This window comes from Myzus persicae, unplaced genomic scaffold (assembly GCF_001856785.1).
Source record: "Myzus persicae strain clone G006 unplaced genomic scaffold, MPER_G0061.0, whole genome shotgun sequence".
NCBI classification, from domain to species: domain Eukaryota; kingdom Metazoa; phylum Arthropoda; class Insecta; order Hemiptera; family Aphididae; genus Myzus; species Myzus persicae.
This window is the reverse complement of record NW_019103223.1, coordinates 274,768-288,252: the sequence shown is the minus strand read 5'-3', so window position 1 is coordinate 288,252 and position 13,485 is coordinate 274,768. Positions and strand designations below refer to the sequence as shown.

At 27.9% G+C, this 13,485-nt stretch overlaps 1 protein-coding gene across 1 annotated transcript; it reads left to right on the top strand.

Moving 5' to 3' along the window:
• Positions 1 to 760: 760 nt before the first annotated feature.
• Positions 761 to 1,729, top strand: LOC111034044 (zinc finger protein 135-like). The gene has a single exon (XM_022315059.1). It carries the CDS (start codon positions 761 to 763, stop codon positions 1,727 to 1,729), a length of 969 nt encoding a protein of 322 aa, XP_022170751.1.
• Positions 1,730 to 13,485: the final 11,756 nt, after the last annotated feature.

Below are 13,485 nucleotides of genomic sequence, written 5' to 3'. Positions count from 1 at the left end.
GAAAAGTTTCAGACCTTTATCTTTAATAGTTGGTTCACTATAAACATTTCACAGGCAAAAATTTGATTCAAATATTGGAGGGCTAAAAAATAACGTGATGAGTTCCATAAGGGTAGAACCACTAGTTGTGATAATACCTCATAAAGAAGGTATTAAAAATGATAAAAGAATAAATGTTTTACAAACAAACCACTAACATTTTTATACACGTACATAGAAAAAAATGCTTCTTCCTACAGTCAATTTTTCATTTTTAACGTGCAATTTTGTTTGATCCTATAGTAATAAAATGTATACACAATATATAGTATTATAATTATAATGATTTTCCAAAAATTCAAATTAAGCAAATTTACATTTTCACCTTGACTCGGTAAATGTATTTTTTTCTTAATTTTACTTTATATTTTCCTAATAAATAAGAAATTGTCTAAGAACTTTTTACATTTGATTACCGAATTACCAACCAGATTAATTTTTTACAAAAAAAACAATCTTCAAGCATTGAAGGTCTAAGAATTTTATATCTTACATTCAATTGGAATTGAAGCAATAAATATACTATTTTATTATTTTAATTTGAAACTACAAAAATATACTGGCTTGATACTGACAAATAATTTCCAATCCATTAGTTACTACATTGTTTTATGAAAATAACAAATGCTTTTTGGTTAGTCATGAAATAACATTCATTATATTATATTTCAATTCACAATTAATTAGGTATTTAATGTCAACTGATATACTGAACAATAAAATGAATAAAGAACCGAAACATTGCAATATACGCGACAGAGTCTTCGTCAATAACGCTGGTCTATCAAGTCACCGACGTTCACACAAGGATATGACACCTTACTCATGCGAAGTATGCAAAAAGTCATTTAAACAAATTAATTATCTGAAAAGACACCAACGGTGCCACTCGGATGAGAGACCTTACTCGTGTGAATTATGCAAAAAGTCATTTAAACAAAATATAAGTCTGAAAAGACACCAACAGTCTCACTCGGATGAGAGACCTTACTCGTGTGAATTATGCAAAAAGTCATTTAAACAAAGTGTAAGTCTGAAAATTCATAGAAGGACCCATACGGGCGAGAGACCCTATCAGTGTGAAGTTTGCAAAAGATCATTCATTGGTAGCGGAAACCTGTTGAAACACCGACGGAGGCACACGGATGAGAGACTTTTCTCGTGTCAAATATGCAAACAGTCCTTTAAACTTATTGCAAATCTGAAAAAACACCAACAAACACATGTGAATGACAACCAAAGTGGCAAGCTGATGAATCGACGGCCAATAGACGTGGGTGGCACCCAAAGTGGCAGTCTGATTAATCATCGACCAACGGAAGCTGGTGATACCCAAAATGGAAGTCTGACAAGACACCAGCAAACACATGTAAATGGCAACCAAAGGGGAAAGCTGATGAATCAACGGCCGACCGACATGAGTGATACCCAAAGTGGCAGTCTGACAAGACGCCGACAAACACTTGTGAATGAAAACCAAAGTGGCAAGCTGATTAATCACAGACCAAAAGACGTGGGTGATACCCAAAGTGAAAATCTGATGCACTACGGGGGGATAGAATCGTTCCAGCGAGAAATCTTGATTTTTCAAAAACGTGTCTTGAGAAGACATGGTGCTAACCAGCACGGGAATCCAGATAGTTGTATGATTCGTTTGAAACCCTCATCGAGTACATCAAGGATATTGTAGTAACGGTAGAGACAATAATATTTGTGACATAACTATTTGAAAGCTGTAAGTTACTATATTATGTATACTAGTTGTATTAACTGCACAGTTTCGTTCTTTGTTATAAATTGTGCAGTAGTTTATCAATAATAAATTCGATTAAAAAAAAAACTTATTTTCAATTATTTAAATCTCTTTTTAAACTTTTAAACATTAAAAGTCAATGAATTTTGTTGATTTTCTAATGTATCCGCTATAATAATTATGAGGCTTATTTTTTAACTTGTACCTACAATCTGATTATTACAATATAATTTATGGTCTCCGACATAAATAATATTATATTACATATTTATTAATTTAATGTTGGAAAAAGGTCATGGGGGTAATATTCCTTTAATAATAATAATATTATTATTATTATTATTATTATTATTGTAGTATTCAATTAATCACCCTCGTTTGACCAATACTGATTCACTTATAAGTAGTTATAACTTAACCTAGTATTTTTGCATAACCATGTCCACCTTTGTTTATAGCAGGTAACCACTAAAGTTAAAAAAATTAAAAATTCTAGAAAAATTCAAAAATTGAGATAATAAATAATTACACATCATAAATTTCATTTTAAATTCTGAGCGCGAGATGAATGTATTGATTTTACTACGATGAAGACAATTGTGTATTTTTTTTATTGTCATTTTTACTTTTTATATTTTTCGTGTCTGTGTACACGACAAGTAGTTGAAATAATGCTTTAATTTTAAACTTCCGTATCTTTTCCGATGGGAAAATTAACTTTTTTGATGCATTCTGGGGGTCAAAATTTAAAGTTTCAAAAGCGCGCAGGGAAAAACAAAACTAAAGAGAAACTGGAATTTGTTCTCAAAACTGTTTTGGTTTTTAACAAAATCGATTTTGATATTTTTTAGTGTAACTCTTTAAAAAATTACGGTAGACATATGAAATGTATATAAGTATTTTCTGTACACTACACAATTTTCAAAATATTTTGACTTTTGTTAAACTATTTATGGGCATATGAAATTTTCCATTTTTATTCGTTTTTTTTAAAGTAATGTCGATAAAAAAATGTTTGGTAGATCAAAGAACTTGATAATGTAATAAATGGTTCCTCGTAAGTTGTTGTTAGTGGAAAAAAAGTTGAGCTTAAATTTTCGATTTATATGAGCTTCTAAATTTCAAAATTTGGCAAATAAAAACTATGCAAATTATTTTGGGTTTAGAAATCTATACAAAAATGTCTTTTGAAATCTAAAATTTGAAAATATAATATGTAACATACAAGGTTACTATTAAGTTTATCCATCTTCATTAAAAAAAAAAAAAATGTCTAATGGAAACTCATATTAAATTTGTATGAGTGTCTAAAGCTCAAATTTGTACACCTCTGGATATTTACTTGATTTCTCGTGGGAACGATTTTCCTATTTTGTTTTTATTCAAAAATGAATAACTGTAGAAATATGAAATTAGCACCAATTTTATTGTTCATTTTATGATTTACTATATTACATGATGCAATTTTCAAAATATTTTAAATTTTTTTGAGCTGTTTACAGATATTTTCAGTTTTCAATTTGTTTTAGCTTTTTTTCTGTAAATGTCAAGCTTGAAAATTTAATAAACGATTTTTGATATATTGTTATAACATCAGTTAAAAAATATTAAAAATATATTATCCCGATTTTGTTTTATAAGCATTTAAAGTTCCAATTTTGACAAAATTTATCAAATTGAATATTTACAAATTATTTTGTAGATACAATTTTACGAAATGTTCTTCTTTTATAGTTATAAGTGATTGAAAATTTAATAAAAGGTTCCAAAGGTTTAGTAGTTTATTTTGTAACCCAAATAATCTAAAAAAATTATGAACACAGTTTTTTACCAAGGTTATTATCTAGTTTTTCAAATTTGGATGAAAGTATGCATATTAAATACCAAAGAATAATGATTTAGGTTATTTTATTGTAATGGAAAAGTATTATTCGTGGGTACTTAAAACTTTTAGGGTAGGTATATTATTATATTTTATACACAATGACTTTTAAAATGCAATTTTTTTGCAAACATGAATTTAACCTACTATAGTATTAACGCTTAACAGTAAAATAAGTTACTTTGATCACTTTCATATCATAAAATATAGGTACCCATCTACTTAGTAAAAGCATAGACTCGCAGCTCGCTCAGAATCATCGTTCGTGTAAATCATTGAATTCAAATTTAAAACCATCCATTACAGGAGCAGAGTATTATATGCTATAGCCCCTGGTATTATAGTAATGCCACTCTTTTAATTTGATATAATATAATTTATCAAATAGGTATCACAATCATATGATTGTTAGGTATAAGAAACAATTTTACTTACAAATACAACATAAACAAATACTATCATACCAATTGATTTTTACGAGACTCAACTTAATGGCACGACTTCAGCACGTTTCACAAAATATGCTCAATATCATTATTAAAATTATATATTAATATATTAATTATTATTATTTTATCCTTTATTTTTTGTACGTATCTATCTGTGTAATATAAATAATCACAATAACGACCAACAAAAATATTCATAATACCAGTTAGCCATTATTATTTTAATTGTTACTTCATGTATACTGCAATTGAATTGCATTATTTTCGATATAGGTACTTATATTACTATGCAGCATTATCTGCAGTTGCGTGGGAGGTTTACGGAGCCAAAGGACGACCCTATCGGTCGTGACGCGGTGGACGTAGAAATTAGTGGTTCTTCATTAAATCGTCAAATCCCGAAGGCCACCAAAGACTATTTACAGTTTAAACATGCTTGTGGTGTACCCACATAACTAGAACGTGCACGTCCAATACCAACGTTTTAACATCAACGACGTTATATTTATTATGGCCACGGATTAAAAATTGAATAATATTGAAAAAATTAGCCAACCGTATCTATACGATATCGTGTGAGTTTGACTAAGTGAGAGGCTCGTTTTAAGAAGTAGATACCTTTATATTATATTATATAGATACGTTTTTGAGATGATTCCATTAGACCGGAGACCACCTTGAACATTCGAAAAGGTTTTTTTTTTTGCTTCTAACTCGTTAATAATAATGACTCTGACAGGTCTCATAAAACATTATATCAAAGTGGTACCTACACTTCAAAAATAACATGATACTGAGAGATCTTACAATTAGTAATAATTTCACCGTGATCTCATAAGACATGTCTCACGATTTTCTTTTCCAGACGATTAGCAATAGACTTATAACGAATAACACAATTTAGAACTAAGCCACAAGAATTTACTTGTAAATTAAATTTGCGACCTATAATATGAAATGAGAAAGAAAAGTATTTGTTCATTATTAGGTACCTTAACCGTTTTCATCGAGCAATTGAGGAGTACTGTGCAGGTAAGTAAGTCATTCAGTTTTATTAATAAACTAAATATGACCAGAAACCTGGCGACTTTCATTAGGACGAATAACCCAAAATTTTATTTCATTTTAGTGACATTTACACGGGACCCTAATATATGTAAGACATCGTTTTGGCCTTTATTATATTGAGTGTAACAGAAAAATTTGGCAAAAAAAAACCTGATGCACCACAAAAATTGTGAAAATTATAAAAATAATAAATAATTCAAAAATATACTCATGCCAGGAAATTAACAAAAATAATATTTAAAAAAATGTTATTACCTACTCTCCTTTTAAATTAATTTGCTCTTATATAATATTTACGTTTTAAAACATTAAAAAAAATAAGCTACTTGACATAGATAAATAATTTTACAATCAAAATTCTTCTTATAATCAGATTTACGAGATTTATTGGTTATTTTGAAATTTTCCAAAAGATTTGAATCAAATATTAAAATTTTTACTTTCAGTTTCAAAAAATAAAAATGAAAACACTCAAAATATTGACTACACTAAAAGCCATTGCATTAGTCAGTTCTTTCTGTTACAACTTGTATATAATTCAGAAAAAAAAATTATGAAGACCTAATAATCTGTCCAATACATTTTCTTTTCCGACTGTAAAGACAGTTTTGAACACATCAAAATGATTATCACCTGTCTACCAAAACGATCAATGTTGTCAATATTATAAAAGTTATTTTTGTATCATACGAATAATATGTATTTACATATTAATATATTATAGTACGTATCTATATACTAGTGTCTACTATGCATATTTTATACTTAATTATTACCAACCTGAATACATGCTATGTGTGCCTATACAACAAAGATAAGTATAATTTCACCCAAATTATCGCTTAATATCTCGCTCAGACGATATAATATTATGCTCTACTCTGGTAAATGTCGAGTCACTCGTCCAAATGAATTACGCCCTAGACCCTTCTTCAAGTGAACAAATTTAAGCAAAAAAAAAAGAGTTTTAAGATAGAAAAAACACATTAAACTACATATTATCTTTAATTTTTTTTTTTAACTATTCAATATTTAGATTAACTCGACGACATACATCGAAAATAGTTACCTAATTAATTTTCTTCTATCCGTCTATAGTTGAAAGCTCAGTAGGCAAATACTATAATCTTACTGGTTAACATGACTGACACATTAAGTTTATGTATTTTTGAGACGGAAACTTATTTTTAGTAAAATATTAAATGTCTGAATACATCTATCGTTAGTATGATATTTTAGTTATAATTTATGACTAATTAGTAGACTATTTTCAATCGACCAATAATTATTTTACTACTCAATACCTATTTATTTAATTTTTTCTTTGATTAGAAAATGTGTTACTTGTCACCCTCTACCCTGTAGAGCGCATGTACTATCGACGTTATGTACATAGTCAGATACTTATTTATATCTTATCACATTTTATTTTATTATTGTACTTCATATTATAATATATTTAAACATTTTAAACTTCGAATGTATTGCATTGCATACTGAACACTTTGTTTTTTTCCGTTTGCAAAATTCTGTACAACTTTTGTGCTTATACAAGTACAAACAAGTAAGTATTGAAAAACCGTAGACTTACGTATTATATTCATTGTAGTAATCTGTTTTCAATGGAACCCCATGGCTACATACGGCTTATTAATATTTTCATAAACATAATATTATATTATAAATAGCTGTGTAATATATCAATACGAAGTAATGCAGAAAATAAAAATATATCGAACAATTTAAATTTTATAATAATATCGTCATAAAAACCCACTACATAGGTAAAATACACACAATTATAAATATTTTATAACAGATACAAATATGACACTAAGACCTTAGAAAATAAAACTGCTGTTTTTCAATGTATTTAGAGATACTTATGCAAACACTCACGTTTTGCATATTATAATAATATCTAAATAAGCTGTGTAAAAAAGAAGAAAATACTTCAAAGGATCGTGAAAAAAGTATTCATGTTTGAATGGCATACCTACGTAAATCGATTATATAATAATATTATGATTTTTTAATAATAATTAAAATGTAGAACCATAATACTCGACGTCTCAGAAAGTTAGTGAAACCAATCATTTCCAACCAATATCAGCATTTCAATTGTAAAATTTTCTATTTGATGCATTTTCTGCACGGAGTTGACTTAAATATTATAACTCTTTAGATTTACTTTGTATATCCTACCCATGTTCTTATAAGTTTAAAGGACTAAAAACGGATGTCATACTAACGTGGAAGTATTCGCAAATACATACTATTTTGAAATTTCGTAGTTTCACTTGAACCCCCCACGAACTTTCAAAGTTTTGAAGTTAGCCCTTTCGATAGTTTACTGCAAACTCAAAACCTGTGCTGTATATACAGTTCCCCTTCAATATAGCAAGTATTTACAAATACAATTTTGAAATATTGAAACCCTTTGTATAGACATTTTGTTTTCTATACCTCCTTTCTTACAAACACATATTAATAATTATACTTTTATATAAATATTCGGCTTGTGCATATTGGTGACGACTACAATATTTTTTCACTTTCAAGAAAAATGTACGGGTTTTTAAAGCTCAAGAACACGTGGAAAACTTTTTACTTGAAAATTATACAAAATAACATTACATCATTCTTTCGGTTGCCTGTTACTTGATACCTAAATAAGATTGTTGAATTTGTAATACAAAACGCTCTACATAGTCGGACACAACTAGATATAGGTTTCGTATTTATTGGAGTTTATTTGGGTACGTCCCGAATGATATTTCATCACGGACATATTAAAATGCCGATATGATTTGACATCTAGAATATATTAATTTAGTTAAGGGGTCAAAGCACCTCTCAAAAGCAAGAAATATGTGATTCACATATTTAGCGCTACTGCGGGACATTATAATACCTCACATTCTATAGGTGGATTAACACATAAAATGGTTTTAGGACAGATTTAATATTTATGACTAATAATCATAAAAGAAATAAGTTAAAAGTTGCAAAAAAATATCGTGGTCTCAATGAATAACACACTGATATAGGCATGGCAGTCAACGTGTTAACGAATAGGTAAAAGTAGATACTTACATGTTATTCATAAGTCATAATTATTGATTGTCATATATTCATAACTAATATTGGCTTATAAGTAGATCGCAGATTTTTATGCAATAAAAAGTGTCAAAATACGCCCTATATTATGCAGTTAAAATAGTGAAAATATGCAACAAAAAAAATATATATAATTGTGTAATATGGAAAGAATGTATAATTTAATATTATTACAATGAACTATTATTTACTAATGTTCACTTCGATCTATACCTATTCAATTTTGAATTTTGTAAAAATATGCAGTTATATGCAAAAAAGAAAATCGACATTAGCTTCAAACAATTAGAATTCGTAAAAATTACTGACAAAAATCACAAAAATGTGAAAAAGAAAATAGAAATTCGTTATAACTGAGTTATTCAACAGTTTTTAAATTATTAAATATTACTATATACTTATGTATACAATATATTACAACCTATGTGTTTTTTTTTTATGTACTTAGGCACTTATCTGTAAAATTATATGAATACGGAATGATCTTTGATTTTTAAGAAAACATTGTATATTAGATATTAAGACATCATCTATTGGCTATTGTTCTAGTTAACCCTGCAGAACTTATATGACAAATAAAATGATCAACGCTAGATTGTCAGGTCAGTTTTTTCGATTAAAAAACGTCTCAAAAGCAGATATGGAAATCGTCGTGTACAAATGCTCTGCAGCTCATCTTAATCGAAGAATAATTCTGGTTTAAAAATTTGTTTATTTATATAGTAAATTAAATTACAATTTTTAAAAGCTATAACCTCTTATATGTCAAATTTGTACATTATATTCAGTTATATAGTGTTCACTGACAAGTATGTAATTAACTTAGTTGGTTTTTTATTATTGACAAAAGCCAAGATATTGTGATTGTTGCTCCACATAATATACATGTCCTGTCCTCAAGGACAAAAAATGATGGTGTCATGTCTACGTAATGCACTTTTCTTAATGTTTAGAAACATTACTATTTAAATCTGAACCACTAAATCAGAACTACTATAGCTATACTAGGAACCTATCCATGCCATTCAACGAAACCTCGGTAGGTATTGATTTAGCTAACATTATAACAGTGATATTAATATTATATGATACTATAATATAACTGTATAAGCGATGTTTTAGGTAAAAAAAAAATGTTTAAATTCTTAAATCGACCATATTATTACCGTTGAAAAAATAAATTAATAATAGTAATTATTATTCTCATATAGTTCATCAGGCAGTACGACATAATAAACTAACTAATTATACAAGAAAATAATATGCATTATTTCAATTTAAATACAATGCAATAAAAATCATATCAATTAATAAACAGTAAAATAATGGACAGTATTAAGTTTTAAATTTTCCGATAAAAATTGTTTGGGTTTCAAAATCCAAACGACAGTGTCAGGCAATTAGAGTAATAATTTACCAAAGTATACTGGAAGTAAATATTTGAAACTCAAAGAGGAAGCTGAAAAATCCCGAGCAATCTCCCTCCATATTGCTGACTTTGCGAGTTGGCAACATTTATACTTACTATACTTAGGGTCATGTATACATGGGTTGGTGTCAGGACACACTTATAAACGCGTTCACCTATATAAATATTTGAGTGTATTCAATTTAAGTGTTAATTAAATCCCGGAGTCCAGAATAACCAGAGATGCAGCTTTACGTATTTACCTCTTTTATCGAGGTAGAATGCAATAATCTCTGAGATCGCGTGTCTTCCAAAACTTGTAGCACTGTTTTCAAACCACCTCACCCCAACCAAAAAGCTCCGAATAAATTGTAAGTTGTGTCTCTTAATCTGTAAGTAATTTCCAGTTTACTCCCGGAATTCTCAAGGTTGAAGTTTCAAAGTTATCTCACTAATGTATACACAATTGCATTATCATACAACCATATTTTGTATAGCACAGTAGTTGGTATACAATTTCTACAATAATATTGGTAACGAAATGAATCACATTTTGAACGGTGATTTAAGTGTTCAAGCCACTATTAAACAAATTACAAATATTAATAACTAGAATTACTAATACCTATTCAGAATGCACCGCTGATAGTTTGTGCATGCAAACAAAGTGTAATTCAATTAAACTTATGAGCTCATAATCCACCCAACTCTTCGACGGTAAAAAATATGTTCGTATACGTTCCTACGAATGCGGAAGAAACAGTTGGCAAACGATTTAAATGAATTATATAGGTGTACAATACAATTGCCACACACGTACACAAAACCAAAAAAAACTTAAAATTCAAACACGCTAAACGACTACACGACGACGTTTATTATAATATAGAACACGGATGTAATAATAATAATAATATGTAGATAAATATTAACATTAGATTTACTTAGCGTGTTTAATTATCCATTACGAAGTGCATTATTACATTAGTACAGGTACCTATTTCATACTACGTGTGCGGAATATATTAAAAACATATTACAGACTTCAAATAATACAATATTATAATATGCAATAATATATACATAATATGGTGAGCTATAGAGAACTTCGCAGTCATTTTGTTTGTCTCCGTCCTTCGCATACTCCATATAATATACTTTAATAAACCGATGGGAGGCATAAGCACCAAAATGAGAAACCAAAAATAAATAAATAAATTCGTGTCGCACAAAAGCGCCAAAGCCCTGGACACCAGGGTGCCACAATTAATATTATATTATGAACGGCGTCTGTGCGCTTCATTCGAGATGGCAGACATTAAATTTAGTCATATATAGAATAATAAACATAGGTAAAATAATATATAGGAACACAAATCTCGATATTAAACATATAGGGCAAGGCTGGGCATTAACGAGTTAAAAGTTATAATAAAGTTGAAACGTCAAGTCCATTTTGATTAAGTTAATTATTACTCGTTACTTTTTTTTCGAATTAACTTATAACTTTTAACGAGTTACTGTTTTTAGGACAAGAGTGTAAATTATTAAAAATTGTATTCAAAAGTACCTAAATTAAGTTAATTTTTGTCCGAAGAATAATGCAAATAATTGGGAGAGGTTTTTAGTATACTTTAAATTTACTATTTTGATATGAATTTCCTGTAAACGAAAAAAAAAATAATATGAAAAATAACTTTAATAGCCATATCATCTATATATTATGTACCTACCTGTACTCTTATCATTATAAATTATATTATTAAGGTTTCCCAAGGCAGGTAATACAAATTATCGCTTAGCTTATAGCTAGTTGGTACCAACTTGGTACTTTGATGTATCGTTTTAAATTTTCCCATTAATTTTCTTGAGCATAAAGAAACACTTTATAATATACCATTATATTATATTATGGGTCTAGAATTTTTTATTTTTGTAAATTAGAAAATTTCAACTTTTAACTTAGTTAAGTTACTTTTTTTTCAACGTTCACTTTTAACTTAACGAGTAAATAAAAAAAAATAACTCAACTTCACAAGTTAAAAAAAATCATTAAAAAGGATGGAATTGATACCTACGTTAAATTATGGAAAGCTGCTCTTCGTGTTCGATATGATTTTTCATCTTTCCGACCTATACCTAAATTATTAATCATAATATTTACAGTAGTCTAAGATTTTTGTGCACCACTTTATGATCAAAGTAAACGAGTCTATTGACCGAACAAGTAAATAAGTCGAAATGTCCAAAAATTAAAATAAATACAATACACATATCCTAGTAAAAAAACGTTAAGCTTTACCATGTATTGATAAATATTCATTATTATGAATAATAATGACTTAAACGACAATAACATTAAAAATGATAAGGATGCAAATATTGCTTAATAAATATAATCACTTTTCGAATGATACAAAATAATATTTTAAAATCTTTAGTAATTTTCAATGGGATAAGTCGAGGAAATAGCAGTAGTGTTAATCGTATAAATATAATTGATAAAAACGCGAAAATGGGCTAAGAATTGAAAAATGATGCTCTTAAAAATACACATTGACTTCATTAAGTTATTACTTATTAACCAGTAGAAGAATTTGAATAGACATTTTTTCCTAAGTACTACACATGTAAATCGTGATCAGCCTCTTTGAATCCAACTGGTTAATGAGTCCATTATTTGTGAGTTTGTACAAAATAAAATAATAATCTAGTCCTTAAATGTATTGATTGATTTTTGACGCAGACGGAGAATAAAACTCGATATTTCAAATTTTCTCGTCAGTGCGGGTTATAGGCTTCACTAAAATTAAATATATTGTGCTTACCAATATTAAAAATGTATAGGTTTGGAACTTTATAAAGTAAAAAAAGCTCAAATATTCAGGATAAAAACGATTATTTTTTTTAAATAAATATATGTAATTTAGATATGGGAATAAACTTAGAAATAGCACAATTGTTCAAAAAATTGTATTTTTCAATTACAAATTGTTGTGTATGTTTGTCATTTGTCGACCTTGACACATTATTCCAAGAAACCTAAATTTAAATAAGTTTAATTTATCAATTATAGCAATGATGTGAGGTGGCTCTTTATTTTTAAGTACTTAATTAAATTACAATTTTAAATAAATGATAAGTTGTTGATATTTTGCAAACATAATGTGCATTAATGAGCTTAAAATCTTTAAATAATATGTAAATTCATACGCATTTAGTAAAATATGCAAAAAAATGTAACATATACTTTGTATTTCGATTGTACTCGTAACTCGTATGTATCCATCGTGAAACAAATTTATACCAAATCAGATTTTTAAAATGCAGCTACCTATGAAATATGCAAATTCAATTTGTTCAATAAGTTCAATGGTAATACTTATTTTAAAAAATTTCTATTAAATAAGTCACACGGCATACTACTTTACATTATTATTTATTAAGAACATAATATAGCCCGATATAAGTAATAGTATCATTATGTAACTTGATAATTCGATTTTTGTATGCATTGAAGTTTTCGAAGAAATATTCTGTTTCGGAATATGAAATAAAAAATATAAGCTGTCATTCAAAAAAGTAAAAGCTTCAAAGAATTATAACGATACAATATTGTAAGGAATATATATATATATTTTAAATCTTGTTTGTTTTTATTATACTTCAAAGCAGATAAAAATAATATTTTCAAAAACTGTTTGTAGGTACAAATTCAATTATTGAAAGCAGAATATTTATACCGGCAAAATGTCGACCTATGAAA